This window comes from Nicotiana tabacum, chromosome 3, assembly GCF_000715075.1.
Source record: "Nicotiana tabacum cultivar K326 chromosome 3, ASM71507v2, whole genome shotgun sequence".
NCBI classification, from domain to species: domain Eukaryota; kingdom Viridiplantae; phylum Streptophyta; class Magnoliopsida; order Solanales; family Solanaceae; genus Nicotiana; species Nicotiana tabacum.
In genome coordinates this window covers 15,612,417-15,634,061 of record NC_134082.1, presented here as the reverse complement: position 1 = coordinate 15,634,061, position 21,645 = coordinate 15,612,417, and the positions used below count along the sequence as shown (strand labels likewise).

At 37.3% G+C, this 21,645-nt stretch overlaps 1 protein-coding gene across 1 annotated transcript; it reads left to right on the top strand.

The window, feature by feature from the left end:
• Nucleotides 1-14,331: 14,331 nt before the first annotated feature.
• LOC107830883 (uncharacterized) lies at nucleotides 14,332-15,407 on the top strand. The gene is made up of 2 exons (XM_016658558.2): nucleotides 14,332-14,598; nucleotides 14,820-15,407. Exons 1-2 carry the CDS (start codon nucleotides 14,332-14,334, stop codon nucleotides 15,405-15,407), a joined length of 855 nt encoding a protein of 284 aa, XP_016514044.2.
• The last annotated feature ends 6,238 nt before the right edge of the window (nucleotides 15,408-21,645 follow it).

Here is a 21,645-nt window from a genome sequence, read left to right as displayed (position 1 = left end):
AGTTGAAAGCCTACAAGTGTAGGTCGTGGTTTTTGTCCCCTTTAGTGGGAGTTTTCCACGTAAAAATCTTCTGTGTTCTTTATTTACTACCGAGCTACTGTGGGAATAATTAGAGAACCTAATTTCCTATACTGGTTGGTTTTACAGTCTGTTGCTTACAGTGGAAACTTATAGAGAACCCAATTCTCTATACAGTTTGGTGGATGCTTAGTTTCTATCAAGTGGTATCAGAGCGAGTTCTTTCTAAAAGGTTAACACCTAGAAAGGATCTGCATGGCTTCTCTACCAAACTTCGAGGAAAGTCAATCAACCAATAGACCACAAAGATTTCAGAAAATAGTTCGTAAAATGGAGGCGCTCCCAAGAAGGGTAGTTCTAGCAGAAACACTAAAAGATACGATTGTTGTCACAAATGCGGAAAACCTGGGCATTTCATCAAAGACGATGCACTTCTGAAATAAAAGCATTACAACCACAACTCTAACAAAGTAGCAAAAAGGAACCCGGTTCCTGACAAACGATTCAGCCAAAAAAGTGCAACTGACAGTATTGTGAAGCAAGCTCTTGCTGCTTGGGGAGACTCCTACAGTGAATCAAAAGAGGAACCAGATGCAGGAAGCAGCTCTATGATGATAGTGTAAAATGAAGCAAATGAATATGATTCATTGTTTGCATTGATGGCTCAGTCCAATAAGGATGAAGAGGATGACAATGATGAGGTAAATTTCAGGGATGTTCAGAGAAATCTGAAGTCCTAATCTTCGAAGAAATTGATATCATTAGCAAATGTTCTAATTGATTCATATTATAGTTTTATTAATGATAAAAATACCTTAATCATAGAGCTAGGAGATGCTGAACAATCTAGAGATGATCTGGTGGTCTGTATGGTTGATTTAAATGAGACCATAGGCAATCTTGAAAAAGAAAAAAGAAGCTCTAACTGAAAAAATAGATAGTGTAGAAAATGAGAGAGATATTTGATGGTAGTGGTTGTTGACTTGGAGGAAACCATAGAGAACCTTAGCAAAGAAAAGAATACTCTAGTAGAGAAAATTGCAGCTACTGAGCAAGAAAGGGATAATTTTTTGGTGATAATCACAGACCTAGAGGAAACAACTGAGGGACTCAAATCAGAAAATAGGCTTGTAAGTATTGAGAAAGGGAAGGAAGTAGCTAGTGAGTCACATATCAAGATTGAAAAGGAATTAAATAATGTGAAAACTAGTCTTTGTGGTGAACTCGAGAAAAACAGGCAACTTCAAGCTGAACTGGAGAAAGTAAAAATTGATCTTGAAAAATCTCTTAAGTAGACCTGGTCCTCAGATGCTGTCACTGCCATGTACTTCAACAATATTGGAAACAAGCAGGGAATCAGGTTCCAAAAGGATAAAACTCCTTACAACTCTCACAACAAGTACATCACTGTTCCTGATAACTGGCTTTGTACCCACTGTGGGAACAATGGGCACTTCAAAGAAAATTGCCCGACCAGGGTTCAATCTGTTCGGAAAAAACAAACTGTTTGCTGAAAAAGTGACTACTAAAGCGGGACCAGGTACCTCTTGCAAAAATCGCACATTGCCTACATGGACTAGAAAGGTTCTTATTCACCCTTTTCCTCATTACAAGGGACCCAAACTAGTTTGAGTTCCTAAATCTAACCCATAATTTATATGTGCAGGGAATAGTGAGAGGAAGCAGACTGCAATGGATCATGGACAGTGGATGCTCAAAGCACATGACTTGAAACACCGTGAATTTTCTCTCATTGAAAGCCCTGCAGGGAGGGAATGTATCCTTTGGAATTGAAAAAAAGGGGGTACATTCTCAGTGTCGGAAAGGTTGGAAAGTCTCTTTCACACTCAATTGAGAACATGTACTATGTGGATGGCCTGAAGTACAGTCTCTTGAGTGTCTTTCAAATCTGTGATATAGGGAACAAAGTAGAGTTCTTGTCTAAAGTGTGCACAGTTACTAATCTGGTAACTGGCGAAGTGGTCTTAGTAACCAAAAGATACAAGAATATCTACGTTTCTGACTTTGATTCTCAACAAGCTGGTGATATAAGCTGCTTGAAGGAAGTTGATAATGATGCAGAACTTTGGCATAGAAGATTGGGGCATGCAAGCTTCTCACTTCTAAATAAATTGATATAGAAGGACCTGGTTCGTGGTCTGCCAAATTCATATTCAAGGAGCACAAAGTGTGTGATCCATGTGCTAAGGGAAATATCTGATGTTTCAAATGGCAAGGCTGATATGATGGGCCAGATGAATGAGGCAAGTGAAGACAATGTCACATCCTCTTCCACTTCTCAAGAGGAACCTGGTACCCCAATTACTACCACTGAAGCGGAAGAAAGATTTGGAGATACAGTGCAAGGCACTCCACAAGTAGCAGAATAAGGAGTTCAGGGAAGTCTATCTAATTTGCCCAGTTCCCCTACCAATCAAACTTCAGTCCCAAATTGGAAACACAAAAAACTCCCATCACCACAGATACTTGTCTAGACATGAATGAACCTGGTGCCCCTATAAATCAGACCATGTATAAAGATATTATAGGGTCACTTTTGTAGCAGACCAGATATTGTTTTTAGTGTGGGTCTGTGTGCCGGGTTTTAGTCCAATCCAAAGGAATCTCATCTAAAAACTGCCAAGAGAATCCTAAGATATCTCAAAGGGATGCAGGACCTGGTTCTCTACTATCCTTTAGGAGATAACCTTGACTTAATAGGATAGGCTGATGTTGATTATGTTGAATATATGCTGGATAGAAAAAGCACATCTGGAACGGCACATTTTCTTGGTCATGCTTGATCTCATGGGGTACAAAGAAACAAACTGTGTGGCTCTTTCTACTATTGAAGCTGAATATATAGTTGCTGCTTCTTGTTGTGCTCAACTACTACAGATCAAGCAACATCTTGAAGACTTTGGTGTATTTATAGCTTGAACCCGGTACAACACAAGTGGACAAAGCGCATTGACGTGCTCATCACCTTTTGAAGGATAATGTTGAAAAGGTTCTAATTTGTATGAAGTTCTGGAAGACAGAGGACCAGGTAGTAGACATCTTCACCAAGGCACTGACAGTGAACACTTTGAAAGAAGTCATCTAGAGTTGGGGTTGATCAAGCTTAATAGAGGGACTTGGTCGCTCGATGATGGGCTATGTTAAGAAGGAAAGGTACACTACTAAAAAGTATTTTTCGGCAACATCTAACTCAAGTCTATACAATTACAAGTATACACATATGACAGTTTCAGGACAAAAACAAGTAAGAGTGACATTGCACTTTTAGGAGTCTTTGCTTAAAATTTTCAAAAACGTCAAGGAACCTAGTTCCTGTGACTCAGGTTAGTAGTCTCTCTAATACTTATATGCCTTTTTAAGTTGTTGAAGTGTCATGTCATTAATTTATTTCTGCCTTTCTCCTGCCTCTCCTCCTAACTTTTGAAGTCCAAAATGTTAAACCTTTTTTGAACTGACCCGTTGCCCCAAAAAGGCACCTCTTTATTTTACACCCAACTAAAACCGATTCTTTTCTTCAAAACAAAAATCAACCATGTCTCAAAACGATTCATTCTTTCCAAATATGCCAGAAGTGAACCCAACTCTCTCACTTTCCAAACTCGTAACTCCATCAGAATCAAAACCCCAAGAAGTCTTTGATAGATTTTGATAGAAGTTTAATTGAAAGGGAACATGGTAGATCTAATATTCTAGAGCGTGAGGCTGAAGTTGTTGTTGGATTTATGGAAGTCTTGAAGGATGGAGAAATTGGTAAATGTGAGGACTGAATGAGGGACCTGATCCCTCAAGTCCTCCTCATGAAGTCAATTTTAATGATGATCTTTTTCTCTTTGAGTTCTGTGTTTAAACGAACTTTCGATTCAGTAAAAAGGATTGATGTAAAGTAGGCTTTTTGATGATGAAGTACTGTGACCTACTTATGTGATTGTGAAAGAGAGAATGAAGTATAAAAAAAGGTTGGCTGAGAAAGATGCAGCAGATGAAAAGGGTGAACACATTGAGAAGAAGAAGAAGGATGCATGGACGCTCTAGGAACGAAAGGGTAGTGTGAGTAAGGAATCTGGTTCCTTATAGAAGCAAAAGGTTGAGTCATCAGGTTTGGAGAGGTAGAAGACTCTAAAGTCTCAAAAAGTGTTGTTAGGCATAGTGTTGACTCTAATATTGCTGAAAAATGGAGGAACTTCTTGATATTGTTGAGTTCCAAAAATAGAATCACCTCTGATGCTATATGTGCATGGGACTGAGTTTGTTCTTGATGAGAATAAGCTTAGGGAGATTCTTGGTGATCTGATTGATGGTTCAACCTACTCAGATAGGTTGAGCACCATGTCCTCGTAGACCCTCAGCAGAATAGAATGCTAAGTTGAAGCGTGGGAATGAAAGATTGAGGAAACAAGTAGAGGAACTGAGAGACCAGGCGATCATTGATCAAATGAGAGTAAACAAACGAATGGACAAGCTCATCAAGGCCTTAGCCCCTTACTTTTCCTCCTATCTAGTGATCCATGTCTTTCACTCCTTCTAAATTTCCTTGAATTCTTATCTTCTTTTGATCCCTATATTTGATGACATTGGTACTTTAATTGTTTAAATTGTCATATTATGTATTGTTAAAACTCCAGTGCTTTTACTATAATTACTCTACTATGGGCAATCACTCTATTGTGTGCAATGACATTCACTTGTTGTTATTGTTATTGTTTATACTGTGTTGCCCAAGTGGCATGAGTTAATGTTGCTAAACTTCTTTTTGGCTGTGCCTCTTCTGTTATTCTTTTCGATGATGCCAAAATGGAGAAGTAATAGAGGTGTCAACATGGATGAGAAACAGAATCAAATTGATATGTTGTGTTGTGCATGAAAGATAGCTCTGCTTCGCAGGGGGAACGTTGCTGATAATATGTTGATTATAAGTTTGATCCGCAGGGAAACATGTGGGGAATCTGGTTCTCAAGGAGACTATTAATTTTGGGTTTGTCATCATTAAAAAAAGGAAAATTGCTCTAAGTTACACTATGTCATGTTTTGATGATGACAAGCCTTCTCAACGAAGTGGGTACGGACCAGATGTGATCAGTACATGTAAGGAATCTGATTCTCAGGGGGAATAATTCTGGATTTGTCATTCATCAAAAAAGGGAAAATTGATAAGTTATGGTACTTTGAGTTTTGATGATTTGCCAAACAGTCTTGAGGAACTAGTTGTGATCAGCTCCTTAGGTTTGGTTCTCATGAGGAATATGGCTGATTCGTAGGGGGGCAATGTGGAGATCTGGTTCTCAGGGGAATATCAATTCTAAGTTTGTCATCATCAAAAAGGGGGAAATTGATAGGTTACAAGTACCCTGGGCATAAGTACTTTACTTTATATTTTGATGATCTAACAAACTTACCATCCAGACCCAGATAAGGAACCTGTTACACATTTACAAGATCTTGAGATCACAAAGTTCCAGATTGGGATCCAGCGTGGGATATAACTCAATTCTTCAGAGTGGAAGGAACACCTGAGGGAACAGGTCCCTACCAGTTCCCGAGGAGACTGCATGAAGTCAACTTTCCAGCAGGAAAGTTGCTGGCTTCACACGCTACTGTACAGGAACAATGCAACAGTCAACTTTCTGTGGAAGGTTTTTTACCTACCTTGCTTACATCATTGTAAGTGATGCCATACATGTATAAATAAAATAAAGGAAGGTAAAACAACTTACTTCATGAGAGAACCAGATAAAGGACCTGAAGCATGCCTGGTACAATCATTCAAGTTAATCGACTCAAGATAATCTGGGCAGTGTGCCTTTAGATTCACAAGAACCAGATTAGGGACCAAATCCTTTGGTGTTCCCCTGACAGAAGTATAAGTCAACTATACAGCTGGAAAACAACTGCAAAAAGTGACTGCCTGCAACTGTACACGCGACAGTGCAGTAGACAGTGCAACAGTCACTTCCCATTGGGAAGAGGCATGTACTAACCAAAAAGTGACATCACCATTGTGAATTGACATCACCATGGTAATGTCTTTTGTAGTATAACTCTGGTGCAAGGCACAAGACATTCACTTGAACACTTGCAAAATCAAAAAGAAAATATTCTCTCAAGTGTTTGCCACAACCTCTCTCAAGAACAAAGTTGCTGCAACCTCAAGGATCGGATCCAAGATTGAAGATATCTTAAGTCCTTAGGTTTGTTGAGTCTTTGTTATTTGTTCTTCATTTGTAACTCCTATCTTACTTTCTTAGAAGCTGTGTTTTAGGAAACCCGAAATCACAAACTCTCTATGTTTGTGACTAGAGTTAGTCATAAATTTAAGTCTTTGTAACTAGAGAGTGACAAAGTGGTTTGTGGTAAGAGTATCACAAGTTAGTTAAGTTAAAGTCTTTGTAACCTAAGAGTGACAAAGTGGCTTGTGGTAAGAGTATCATAAGTTAGTTAAGTTGAAGTCTTTGTAATAGAGTCATTACAAAGTGGCTTGTAATAGTGAGATTACAAGTTAGTGAAGTTGAAAGCCTATAAGTGTAGGTCGTGATTTTTGTCCCCTTGAGTGGGATTTTTCCACATAAAAATCCTCTGTGTTCTTTATTTACTGCCGAACTACTGTAGGAACAATTAGAGAACCTGATTTCCTATACTGGTTGGTTTTACAGTCTGTTGCTTACCGTGAAAACTTATAAAAAATCCGATTCTCTATAGAGTTTGGTGGATGCTTAGTTTCTATCATATCCCTTAACTTTATAAAAGTGGACAGGTTTGGTCTAACCATTAACTGGGTTCCTAAAACTAACGGGAAAGCCTTAACTTAGGTTAAAGAAGGACTGTAACTTTTGTAACCAGTTATATTCTATTCTCCTTCTTCCCCCAAATTAATCCCATCGTCCCCTTTGCTCATCCACTCTCCCACTCCGCTGACTCCCTTTCCCCACAAAAAATGACTATAAGGAGTCACAAGAAAAAAGACATGGAAACTAAGGATCTAAGTCAATTTGAGATGAGCTAATACCATGCTTTGGACGACAAAGAAGAACATTGAAAAATTAGAGTAAAAGAGAAGAATGGACCTTCAGATGAGTTGAAACTATTCTTTCAGATTTGATTAACAATAACCTTAGAGTCTAATACTATCACAGCAGTTCAAAAGGTAATTCAAAAAAATAGAATTGGAAGATCAACGAGCTACTTTGAACAGAGAGTGAAACTGAAACTGAAACCTCTGTTTCAGCCGTGCTGTTTTCTGCTGGAATTGAGACAGAGAAACTTTCAATTTCTGTATGAGTGGTGGAATTTGTTTCTCAGATGGCTTTTTCTGTATTGAAAAATGGTTGTGAAATGACGATTCTTCAGCAGCGTCAATGGAAGAAGGGACAATTGAAACAGTGGAAAAATGATAGTTATGGAGTGAACAGTTTTTATATTTTTACAAAAATAAGGGATATTTTATATTAAGTAATATAAGGGACTACCTAGGTTTATTCCTCTAACTTTTTTAACTCTTGTTTGATTTAGTGAGCTTTGAGGGCCTTTGATTCCGTAATTTTTACTCTTCATATTAAAGAGATTTTCTACGTAAATCTTGATGTCTTGTTTGTTTGATTGCGGCCCGGATACATTTGTACTTGAGTTGATTTGTTTTCTCTTGGTTCAAATAAATTTTGAAAATTTAACTTGTATATTTTTTTCCTCTACCTTGTTAGGCACACTGCTTGTGCTTATTTTCCAACAATAGATTGATGAAAATAATGTTGTTAGAGCAATTTATGATTGATGCGACAATGTATAGTGATATATGCATTATACGTATAATATACCATTTAATAGTATTATAACCTAAAATTCTCACTACTATGTTTACCAATTAGCCCACTAATAAAAAATTAAAATAAAATTCATTTAAATGAAAATAATCAGGGATCCTTCTCCACTTGAATTTTAAAAGAGTAAGGAAGAGAAAACACATACGTTTTCCAACATAGTGGTTCATATTGCATACGTCCATTTTTCTGGAATTCGAGAACAAAAGCAGCTTTAAGACAAGTTATTCGCACAGGCTTCTCCTCATATAACGTACACATGTATCAAATTATTATATTAGTTTAAAGAAGAAGGTTTAGTGCCTCATTGTTGCTGATATAAATACAAGCTATCGGTAATGGATCCCCAAACTTTTCAAAATCACATTTCCTTTCCTTGGATTTGTCAATATTTAGGAAATCTAGCCGCCTCCCAAAATAATGGCCGACGAGTGTATGTTTTTTTATATATATAATTTATATATGTTTATATAATTAATATATATTTTTATATATTTGGTTAGTGATTATAATTATTTTGGACCAATCATCCAAGGGCTACTTTCATTAATAAAAAACTATTAAAAATATAATACAAAATATTAGCTTTTATTAATGATTAACAAGTATGACAGTAAAATATTTATTTGTATAGCAAATTTCATTCAATTCAAGTTAGCAAGAATCAAGTTGTTTAAAAACCACTCCTAGTATTTAATATTTTCCCTATTTTTTTCTCTTCATTCCATAACATGTTTTTTCGTACGAAACCAATATATTCCATACCAGATTTTTTGTTTCCATAATAGGACTTTTTTAAACAACATAATGTAGCAGAATTATACATATGTATATTCTAACGAAATAAAATACAACATACTAGTGTAGTTTTGTTAGAAACGGAACTTCAAGAAATCTATATAGCACGAGAATTAATCATGATAAGGGCTTATCCTAATTCTAACCAATACCAACAAAAGCTAAATATATAGATAAAGGAGAGGAATTTAATGAATTCCTCCTCATCTTTATCTTTCCACTAGTGATGCTACCCCATGCAATTTAAAATGACCAAATGGCTGCTGCAGCTAAGATAAGATTATGCACATTTCCTTCTAAACATAGGACAATGCCCTCTTTTATGTGTCTGCTTTTAGTGCTAGCAGAAACTTATGTGACAAAGACTCTTCCCGTCGGGTGCACGGATTCTTGATAACACGAGCTTCTCGTCCATGCCTATCTTTGTTTTGAATCAAGGCCAGACATATGACATGTAAAATATTGACCTTGGCCTCGAATAGATCTTTTACTTCAATTTGAATGTGTTGTATGATGTATATATGACCTCCGTAAAGAAAATAATAGCAAGAACACAATAAATAATTTGAAGTCTTTCTTCTGTATATCATTCTTGCGTGTTACAAGCCTATTTATACACTCCTTTTAGGAGTCCTCCAAGCCTATTGTAAGTATAACAGATATATCAGATACATCTAGAGGCAGATCCAGAATTTAATGACTACATGTGTCACAATTTTAATACAAACCGACTACTAGTGCAGCAGCAATAACATGGCAGAGGCTCAAGCTGCTATGATTTGCATTAATTGGTGCACACAAAATGGGTTCTCAGACTTTACCATTGAATTGGACTCAATGCTGGTGATGAATATGCTCAAGGAGGGTAATATCAACAATTATAGGTTGAAGAAGATATGAAACTGAACCCATATGGCAGAAAGCAGAAGAAGCGGGTACGTCTGTTCGGGTTCATTCATGTCCAATAAACTTCAAACAAAAGGAGATTCGGGTATCAGAGTTGAGTGGACAGGCGACGGGAGGATGGGGGAAGAGTAAAGACAAGACGAACGCAAGAGTTCCGGCTGTAGGAATATATACCACAGCGGAAGCAATAACAGAATCTTATTCACATGTAATCTAAACAACTAGCACGTATGGAGATTTTAGGATTACCTCTTGAAGCGTAAACACAATAAATCTATGTCGTTCTCCAATTCCTCAGTTGAAAACACACCAGCAGATTTCCACAGTCTTCTACTGTGTTACCCAAACAATAACCGAAAATAGAGAATTTTGGGTGGGCAAAATTCTAGTAGAAACTGCAGTCAGAATCATGTAAAAAATGTCCAGCCCTTATATCCATATATATAGTTGCGTTTTTTAGGTCAAAACTGTTTTCAAAACCTGTTAGGTTTCCTTCTCCCACTAAGGGACGGTTTCCACATTTTCTTTCCCATTAAGTAACAGTTTCCACTTTTTTCTATTATTTAGGCACAGTAGGGACCACATAATTTAATTAACAAGGCTTCCTATTATGATATTAATTTCGAAATTCTGAAACTAATTTCCATCATAATAAATTACGAATTATTCCACTAAAAATTCGTAATTGCACTCCTTAGTTCAATTTCGAAATTCTTCCATAAAACCTTATTTAACTTCTCATGTTAAGATTCAGATACTAATCAATCAAATTAAATTACTGACTATTTAATTTATTGATTACTTCCTTTAGACTTACACTTAACTTATTTCATGTATCGGATACAAAATCCACCGGCCGGGTTTACATATGAAAACTTATAAGCTTTCATAAAGAAGTATCATCAATCTCAAAATCGAGACATGGATTCCATCAACTAATTATTACTTCGCCAATGTATATCATTGTTATCCAATTTACCAGGCTTATTGACTCGCGAAAGAATCTCGCCTTTTAATAAATCAAAACAACAAGTGACATACACAACTAATAATAATTATATCAGGATTAAGAATATAAGTACATTAAATGGACTAGAGAAATTATATATAAAGTCAGTATAAAATACTCATCTCTACTTGATCCGTTCAATACATACAAAATGTACTAGCACAAGAAGTTGGAATTAAACCATTCCCATAATCAAGATAAATTATATTTAATCTTGTGCTACAATCATTCCGATGATTTGTCCAATTCCATCATTAGATTGTGAACATTAACTTTTATGTCTTACAAGAACCGATGATTTAATCTTCCATGTATAAGCTAAACTCTATACACTAAATCATCTACTATGTAAGCAATGGACGCACAAACCAACACATGATCTATTTAAAATGAAACTTTATTGAATTTAAACAAGTAAATAAATAATTGTTCATAAAGAATACTATAACAATACGCATGGCTTATAGTATATTCTAACACCATAGACAAACCAGGGTGGACATCAACGTCAAAGAATCATGCCAATATTAGCTTCGTTCATTGCTTCAGGGAGGCAAATCAAGTAGCAGATTCTTTGGCAAAATTGGCGACTACTAACTCTGAAGCCAAAGTATACCTTTCTTTCCAACAACTCCCAAAAGGAACTAAAGGATCCTTTGTGCTTGACAAATACCAAATGCCTATTGTTAGGCTTAAGTATGACAAAGACATGTTTTTTGTTAGCTAAGTAATACATGTCTTGTACTTTAACAAAGGCATAAACTTATGTAACAACCACTGTTGGATGTATATCGTCATGCTGTAATCCTTGGAGGTAAGGCTCACATCTCCTCTTATCTTTTGGAAATAAATACAACACCCCAGGATACATGAGAAATTCTATTAGAAAATCGACCACTAGTGAAGGAGATTGAATTAGGGTATACATTCATTCGATTCGATCCGTTTTAGAGTAATTCGGTTCAATTCAATCCAATTTAAAAGTTTTCTTTATGCATGAACGAATATGTGATACGCCCTTTCAATCTACATGTAACTGATTAATATTATATTATGACTTTGATGCATTACTCTAAAAAAGATTTGAAATTAATAAAATAACATTAAATGGATAAAAAGAGAAAATAATTAAAATTACATCCAAATAAAATTTGAAGATCCAAAAAAAGACAGAGGAAGCAAATATACAATATAAATAAATAAATAAATAAAAATGAATTGTACAAAAGAAGTGAATAATAAATATGGATAAAATAAGAAAAATTAATAAAAGGGGCATAAAAAGGAAGGAAATGAAAAAAAAAACAAAGGATAAATTTGGACCACAATATCGAGACTCGATCCTAGGCCTTCTATCTAGACATTGAGACTTCATCCATGGCGCGAAAAGTCATTTTCTATTGGGGTGCCACTCGTTGCTTATGTAGTATCTTTAGAAGAAAATACTAGTATATATAAAAGATTATATTCGAGCGATCGGATAGCATGTTGATGTTCGGCCAAAAGTATGTCTTTTTGTATATGAATCCCCTCACATTTTGCTCTATTCTTTGTTGTTCTAATGTGTTTCAATGAGTTGAGCTAATTTTTTTATATTTATATTTGTAGGAATCAAATGAAAGTGATTTGGAAAGTTAGCGTGCAAAATAAAGTAAAAACGGAAGAATTTGGAGGAAGTACGAGTTTGGTGCCCAGGTTGGCGCCGGGGGCCGATCTAGGGGCGCAAGGGTGTTCATCTGAACCCCCTTCGTCGGAAAATTACACTGTTTATATAGGTTATTTTTTTTTCCGTATAGATATTAAATGTTGAACCTCCTTGACACAAGTCAAAAGCTTGGCTTAGTGGTTAAGGAGGTTCAAATTTTAAAGAAGGTCATAGGTTCAATTCACGTCAGTTGCAGTCTAATTTTCACTTCAGACGCTTTTTTTTAAAATTTTAAACGACACAAGACTCCGTTTCTCGTCGACTCTTTTAATACGATTTCCCCCAAAAACGTGACTACTTCGTCTCTTCTTTTTAATTTAGGGATTTTGGGTTGAAAAATCCCTAAATCTCTCTCTCTCTCTTTGTTGCCTCACTCCACCCGCTCTCTCTCTCTTCGATATCAGTTCTCTCCGTTTCCTCACTAGTCGCCGCCCTGTCACCGGCGTTTCTTTTGTCATGGCATTGGCATCCCAGGTAAATTCCTTGTTCTTTCTAATTTTTTCAGAATTTTATTAATATCTTATTGTTGATTCTTAAATTTAGGTTAATGACTCTTATTCTTTCGCCGACCTATCTGTTTTTTTAACATATTCAAACAAGAATAGAGAAGATTAAAGAAAGAAGCTGTCTTTTAGTTATGGCCTTTAACATCAAGCCTAATCAATCTAGCTTCAATTAAGATTGAAACAATTGGAACAGGAAACTAAAATTAAATAGCTGAGAAATCAGTATGGCAACCAGGTCATAAGTCATAACACTGTCTGTTGTGTAATTTTGTTTTTACAGTAATGCACACTTGCCATTTGATAAAATGCTTAGGTAATTTTGTTCTAACTACATTTTACTTTATAATTTAGTCTCAAAATTCAGTGAAGAGGTATTTTACCAAAGCACCAAAGCCAAATTTGGCTTCTCATACCAAACCTATCCAGGTGGAGGGAAAGAACTCAAATCTTGGACTTCATCCAAATCATCGTTATGTTATTAGAAGAGAATACCTTCGACAAAGTCCTTGTCAACCTTGAATTCATAACTTTCCTAAAACAAATTTTTCTGGATCAATGCGTTGATTTAATCCTTAATAGTTTGATGATGAATATCATGATTGGTTGGAGTACAATGTAAGTAAAGATGCAGCCTATTGTTTGTATTGTTATCTATTTAAAGATGATAATATTCATCATGATCAAGGTGGAGGTGATATATTTTCAAGTATATGGTTTAAGAGTTGGCATAAAAAGAAAAGTTTTGATAAACATGGGTCGAGTAGCATTCACAATGAGTCAAAAAAGAAATGCCAAGATTTGCGGCAACAACGGTCAATTCAATCTTCATTTGAGAGGCAATCTAATCAACTTAAGCATGAGTATTGGATTCGCTTAACTACTTCAGTTAATGTAGTAAGTCTTCTTATAACTCAAGGATTAGCACTTTCAGGTCATGATGAATCTAAGTCTTTACTTAGTAGGGGTAATTTTCTTCAAACTCTCTCATGGTATGCAAAAATATGTGATAACATTCGTGATTATGTACTGGAACATGCTCCTCAAAATGATCAAATGACTTCTCCAATAATTCAGAAAGACATTGTTATTGCATGTAATATAGAAACAACTAAAGCTATAATTGAGGAACTAAATGGTGATTACTTTGCCTTGCTAGTTGATGAATTTTTTGATACGTCCCGCAAAGAGCAAATGGCTATTGTCTTACGATATGTTGATAGAATGGGATTTGTGATGGAGCGACTTATTGATGTTGTTCATGTTCAAACTACTAGTGCTTCATCTTTGAAGAGTGCAATTGTTAATTTACTTGCTCAACACTCCTTAAGTCTATCATATGTGCGTGGACAATGTTATGATGGGGCAAGCAATATGCAGGGTGAGATTAATGGTCTTAAAATGTTAATTAAGTGAGAAAGTAGATCGGCTCATTCAGTTAATTATTTTGCTCGTCAACTCCAACTTACCCTTGTTGCGGTTTTTAAGAAATGTCTTCAAGTGGGGGAACTTGTAGTATTGGTTTCCAATATTTTGAATATATTGGGATCTTCTTTTAAGCGTATGGATGAATTTCGAGAATCTCAAAAAGAAAGAATTCAAGAGGCATTAGATATGGGCGAGCTTACAACCAGTAGGGACTTGAATCAAGAATTTGGTCTTTCAAGAGCATGTGATACTCGTTGGGGATCTCACTTTAAGTCTTTTAATAATTTTATTCTGATGTTTGGCTCTATTCTTGATGTTCTTGAATCTCTTGTTCTTGATGCACATTCTACAGATAAAAGAGCCAAGGCAATGAGATATCTCAGGGCTTGTCAAACATTTGAGGTTGTATTCATGTTATATTTGATGAGTGATATTTTAGCAATCACAAATGAGCTCAATAAATGCTTACAAAAAATAGAGCAAGACATTGCAAATTGCAAAAGTTCAGGAAAGAGGAATGAGAATCTCTTATTGCTAAGATATTTGCATTTTGTATCAAATATGATATTTTGATACCTCACTTTGATGAGCTATATGTTAGTTCTTTAAGATCATGTCGTAAGCCTGATGATTGTACATTCTTACATCATTATCGGGTTGAAGTATTTTGCAAAATTATTGATTGGCAAATTCAAGAACTTAATGAACGTTTTAATGAAGTGACAACTTATTTGCTTCATGGAATTGCTTGTTTGAATCCAATTAACTCATTTTCAAGTTTTAACATCAGTAAAATAATGAGAATGACTGAGTTATATCTTGATGACTTTGATGAATGTAGTATGGGTGCTCTTGAGAATCAGCTTGCAAGTTATATTATTGATATTCATCATGTTGATGAAAGATTCTCCGATCTACATGGGCTTTGTGATCTTTCAAAAAGATTAGTTCAGACAAAGAAGCATTCAAATTATCCTCTTGTATTTCGCTTAGTGAAACTTGCTTTGCTTTTGCCCGTTGCTACTGCATCCGTTGAAAGATCTTTTTCGGCGATGAAGTTTATCAAGAATGACTTACGAAGTCAAATGGATGATGAGTTCTTTAGCGGTTGTTTGGTGACTTATGTAGAAAAAATTGTGTTTGACAATATTTCTAATGATGCTATTATTAAAATATTTCAAGATATGAAACCTCATCGAGTGCAGTTGTAATAATGTACTTAGTTATATTTTGTTGATCTCATTAGTCATAGGTCATTGTAACTAACACAAGACTTATTTTTTTTGTATTCTCTTTTGAAAGTCTTGTTACTATGACATGTTTATCCTAACACTATCTTTGTGTTGAGAACTTCTCTTTCTATTAATAAAATCTGTTAACATCTATTTTTTTTGGTTTTGGTTGGCTAGCTTCATTATGTATTTGACTTGTAAAATTTTTGAACCCCCTTCGCAAATATCCTGTCTCCGCCACTGGTTGGCGCCAAGCACACGCAAAACGCTATTGACAGAAGACCAAAAAACTTCATTGTCCAAGTTGGCGCCAAGCGCCAAGCGAGACGCTGAAGGGCGGATTTTGTCCTAATTCGGCTGGGACTTGGGAATTTCAACCTTACATGCCCCCAACATGTATAAAAATGGTTCTAAATTTATTTTTGGGGGATCTAACATACATGGAAGGAAAATTCACGTAGGGGAATACACAACACGCATGGAGGAGGCTTGACAACTAGTTTTTCTTCTCTTCTTTTCTTTTAATTTTATAGTTTATTATTTCTAGAGTTTTGGGTACTACATGAACGTTGTAGTTTGAAGTTTGAATTGCTCTTATTATTTTATCATATTGGTTTATTTATTCAATCTTGCACTTAATTATTTGATTGCTTGATCACCAATTGAATACTATCTACGAATCTAGGGTTGAAGAGGAAATTTTAGATTGTAAATAAGATTGAGTAGAACAAGATCTTGAACTCGAGCATCAGGAACAGATTTGCGGTTAGGATATGGATATAACTAATCGCGTTGCTTGGTTATTATACAGGAATTATTAATGTATTCTTGTTAATCCTAATACTATAGGAATATAGGCGTTAGGTTAGCTTGAATAGGTGAGTATTACTTCGAGAGAAGGCTACGAGAAATATTAACCTTGTCAATCAATAAACTAGATAAATTAATTAGACAATTTAGGCAGAAAACTCAACGCGATTGTTAGCTAACCCATAGCTCTAGAATATTGTCTCTCATTGAATTCGTCTCTAATATTCGCCAACTTGTTTCCTTTAATCTCTTAGTTTGTTACTCGAGATTAGTTGTAGTTAATAATCTTTAAAAATCTCTTGAATAGATTAATTGTCTTAGTTTAATTTAGTTGATAGTTAATCACAAATCCCTGTGAGTATGATATCTGAACTTACAATCCTATATTACTTGTACGACCACGTATACTTGCGTGTGCATTTGGGAGCAACAAGTTTTTGGCGCCATGGCCGAGACTTAGAAATTAACTATTTTACTAGATTAGGTTTTTACTTTTTGTCTATTCAAGTTTAATTTATTTATTTTAGCTTAGTTTAATATTTTATTATCTTTGTTGACATGACATCTTGGAATGAGAATTAGTCGAATATTGATTATTCTTATTTTGGTGAACCTTGTTTATATTGTGGAGGACCGCACTTGTGACAAAATTGTGAATCTCAATCTTTTGCATGGAATATTTGTAATGTGTGTGGTTGTCAAGATAGCCATTGGGATGGTTGTCTTAACTCTTATTATTCTTCTCCGAGCTTTTATTAAAATGTTTCTAATAATGTTTATGAGTTTGATAGTAGCAATAAAATGGAGGATGTGGAACGTACTGCTCGTATTATGGACATGGTGAGGCAAGTAGCCGAACAATAAGATGAAATGCACAAAAAGACTACCTTATTAAAGGAGTGCAAGCTAGAATGGAAGGATTAATGACCAATTTCCATGAAGAACCTCAACTTGACGAAGAGAGTGAGTTCCCACAAGAGCTGTCTAAAAGATAAACTTAGCTTAGATAAGAGATAGCCCAATTTGGTTCAAATATCCATGACCTGCAGGCGTCTAATGAATATAAAGGTTGAGGCGTCTAATGCCCGATAACAAATTGTAGTGGATACTGGCCAGCTTGTGGAGCAGAAAGAGGAATTCCAACTATTCGACCAAAATATTATTGATGATGTCAAGGTTAAGGAAGTGTGCAAACGAGTGTGCCAAAATATTATTGATGATGGAGCGTATTGGACCTCATTCTAACCATTTTTAAATATTATTTTTTGTTGGTGACACGAGAATTGATCCATTCGAGCATATGAAGGAGTCAATTGATGAGGAACAAAGTGCATATATTCTGAAATTTGTCATGCCAAGGAGACAGAATGACATCTCTCGCTTAAAGGTCAAGAAGTGCAAGGTGCGATATCTATTTCTTGGTTCCTTTATTTTCACACCACCTCCCCATGAACGTGATAGAAAAATTGATGCAAAATTGGGGCACAATTCATATCGTCAAAGTGAAAGGAAAAGTAGTGAAAGTCATGTCATCCTGCCGCGACTATAAATAAGGCGCTTGTTGGGGATGGACTGGTTATCACCTTACCACGCGATCTTGGACTATCATGCCAAGACTGTGATCTTAGCCTTGCCAGGTTGCCTAGTTTAGAGTGGAGAGGGACTCCTGGTCATTCTACCCGCAGTGTTATCTCATATGTGAAGGCTCGACGTATAGTCGAGAAGGGGTGCTTGGCCTACTTGGCATATGTTCCTGATTTTAGTGCTGAGGTTCCATCAATTGATTCTGTGCCCATTGTTCGTGAGTTTCCTGAGGTATTCTCTTCAAACCTGCCGGGTATGCCACCCGACAGAGATATTGACTTTTGCATTGATTTGGCTCCGGACACTCAGCCCATTTCTATCTTGTCGTATCGTATGGCCCCTCCTGAGTTGAAAAAGTTGAAGGAGCAGTTGTAAGACTTGCTTCAGAAGAGTTTTATTAGACCCAGTGTTTCGCCTAGGGGTGCGCCGGTGTTGTTTGTTAAGAAGAAGGATGGATCGATGAGAATGTGTATTGATTATCGGTAGTTGAACAAGGTTACAATCAAGAATAAGTATCAATTGCCGAGGATTGATGATTAGTTTGATCAGCTTCAGGGTGCCAAGGTATTTTCGAAGATTGACTTGAGATTTGCCTACCATCAGTTGAGCATTAGGGCATCCGATGTCCCTAAGACAGCTTTCCGCACTCGGTACGGGCATTATGAGTTCTTGGTGATGTCATTCGGGTTGACGAATGCCCCAGTAACTTTTATTGATTTGATGAACCGAGTTTTCAGGCCTTACTTGGATTCGTTCGTGATAGTCTTCATTGATGATATTTTGATCTATTCCCGCAGCCGGGAGGAGCACGAGCAACATCTTAGAGTGGTTCTTCAGACTTTGAGGGATAGTCAGTTGTATGCTAAGTTTTCGAAGTGTGAGTTCTGGTTGAGTTCAGTTGCATTCCTAGGTCTTGTTGTATCAGCAGAGGGTATTCAGGTTGATCCGAAGAAGATTGAGGCAGTCAAGAACTGGCCTAGACCAGCATCAGCTACAAAGATCCGGAGTTTCTTGGGATTGGCGGGCTACTATCGTCGGTTCGTAGAGGGGTTTTCATCTATCGCAGCCCCGATGATCAGGTTGACCCAGAAGGGTGCCCCGTTTAGATGGCCGGACGAGTGTGAGGCGAGCTTTCAAAAGCTCAAGACAGCTTATTTTGATGCATCTCGTATTGGACTTGGTGCAGTGTTGATGTAGGATGGCAAGGTCATTGCCTATGCTTCGCGGCAGTTGAAGATTCATGAGAAGAACTATCCAGTTCATGATTTGGAGTTGGCATCCATTGTTCACGCGTTGAAGATTTGAAGGCATTATTTGTATGGCGTGGCATGTGAGGTGTTCACGGATCACAAGAGGTTGCAGTATTTGTTCAAGCAAAATGACTTGAATTTGAGGCAGAGAAGTGGTTGGAGTTGTTGAAAGATTATGATATCACCATCTTATATCATCCGGGAAAGGCCAATGTGGTGGCCGATGCATTGAGTAGGAAGTCAGCCAGTATGGGCAGTCTTGCTTATATTCCGGTCAGTGAGAGGCCGCTTGCTTTGGATGTTCAGGCTTTGGCCAATCAGTTCGTGAGGTTAGATGTTTCTGAGCCCAGCCATGTGTTAGCTTGCACAGTCACTTGTTAGCGTATCCGAGATTGTTAGTATGATGATCCTTATTTGTGTGTCCTCAGAGACACAGTGCAGCACGGAGGTGCCAAGCAAGTTACCTTAGGTGACGATGGTGTTTTGAGATTGCAGGGTCAAGTTTGTGTACCTAATGTGGATGGTCTTCGAGAGTTGATTTTAGAGGAGGCCCATAGCTCCCGATACTCTATTCATCTGGGTGTCGCGAAGATGTATTAGGATTTGCGGCAACATTATTGGTGGCGGAGAATGAAGAAGGATATCATTGCATATGTGGCTCGGTGTTTTAATTGTCAGCAGGTTAAGTATGAGCATCAGAGGCCTGGTGGTTTGTTTCAGAAGATTGAGATTCCTGAGTGGAAGTGGGAGCGGATCACTATGGATTTCGTTGTTGGACTCCTACAGACTCAGAGGAAGTTCGATGCAGTGTGTGTTATTGTTGATAGGCTGACCAAGTCAGCGCATTTCATTACTGTGGAAGTCTCCTATTCTTCCGAGAGGTTAGCAGAGATCTATATCCGGGAGATTGTTCATCTTCATGGTGTGCCCGAGTCTATCATTTCGGACCAAGGTACGCAGTTTATCTCAGATTTCTGGAGAGCAGTTTAGCAAGAGCTGGTCAAACGGGTTGAGTTGGGCACAACATTTCATCCTCAGACGAACGGGCAGTCCGAGCGGACCATTCAAATTTTGGAGGATATGCTTCGAGCTTGTGTCATTGACTTTGGAGGCTCGTGGGATCAGTTTTTGCCTTTAACAGAGTTTTCCTACAACAACAGCTACCAGTCAAGTATTCAGATGGCTCCTTATGAGGCTTTATATGTTAGGCGGTGTCGGTCTCCGGTTGGATGGTTTGAGCCGGGAGAGGCTCGGTTGTTGGGTACAGATCTGGTTCAGGATGCCTTGGACAAGGTCAAGATCATTCAGGATAGGCTTCGTACAGCTCAGTCCAGGAAAAAGAGTTATGCCGACCGCAAGGTTCGTGATTCAGCATTCATGGTCGGTGAGCGGGTATTGCTTCGAGTGTCGCCTATGAAAGGCATGATGAGATTTGGGAAGAAGGCAAAGCTTAGCCCTAGGTTCATTGGCCCGTTTGAGATTCTTGCTCGAGTGGGAGAGGTGGCTTATAGTCTTGCGTTGCCGCTAATAAGCTCAGGTACCTCTTTCTTCTGTCCGTTCGAGGACGAACGGTTGTTTTAGAGGTGGAGAATGTGATGTTTTAAAATAAAATTCTGCATTTTGAGGCCTTAAAAACCTCTTTCTGTCTCACCTCATTTTGCGCGCGCAGTTCGGGTGCGAAGCCGGAATGCTATTATGTGAAAATCTGTAAAAAATGATAAATTTTGACTATAAAATGAATTAAGTTGTCTTCGGTCAATATTTTGGGTAAACAGACCTAGACCCGTGATTGACGATCCCGGAGGGTCCTTGTAGGAAAATATGGCACTTGGCGTATGCCTGGAATCAAATTCTGAGGTTCCAAGCCCGAGAAATGAATTTTTAAAGGAAATTGTTTTCTGAAATTAATTATGAGATTTGGAAATAAATTATGATTAGAACTTGATGGTATCGGACCCGTATTTTGGTTCCGGTGCCCGACACAGGTCTTATATGTGATTTAAGATAAGTGTGTGAAATTTGGTAAGAAACGGACTTGAAATGACGTGAATCGGATCGTTTTTGGAAAAATTGGAAATTTGAAGTTCTTAAGAAAAATTTCATGATTTTGATGCTAAATTCATAGTTGTTGATGTTATTTTAGTGATTTGAATGCACGAGCGAGTCTGTATGATGCTTTTAGGGTGGTGTGCATGTTTGGTTTGGAGCCCCGAGGGCTCGGGTGAGTTTTTGGATAGGCCACGGGGTGGATTTTGGATTTGAGGAATTGCAGATTTTTAGTTGTTGCATTGCAGTACTGCAGGCTTCGCAAATGCGAGATCGCAATTGCGAGATCGCAATTGCGAGAGGCATATCGCAAATGCAAAAGAAGCTTAGGCCAGCCCATCCTCGCAGTTGCGAGGATTCCATCGCAAATGCGATGCCTCCCTTCCTAGCCAGTAGTCGCAAATGCGACCCTACCTTCGCAATTCCCAACTCGCATTTGCGAGAGGCTGTTCGCAATTCCCAACTTAGCAGAGGTCGGGGTTCGCAATTGCAAACCCTGTTCGCATTTCCCATACCTGCGACCTGCA

Excerpts from the sequence above, each read along its gene's own strand:
- LOC107830883 (XM_016658558.2), top strand. The coding sequence starts at position 14,332 with ATGGATGAATTTCGAGAATCTCAAAAAGAAAGAATTCAAGAGGCATTA. Across the intron at positions 14,599-14,819 it reads GGGCTTGTCAAACATTTGAG|CCTGATGATTGTACATTCTT; the intron begins GTTGTATTCATG and ends TCATGTCGTAAG.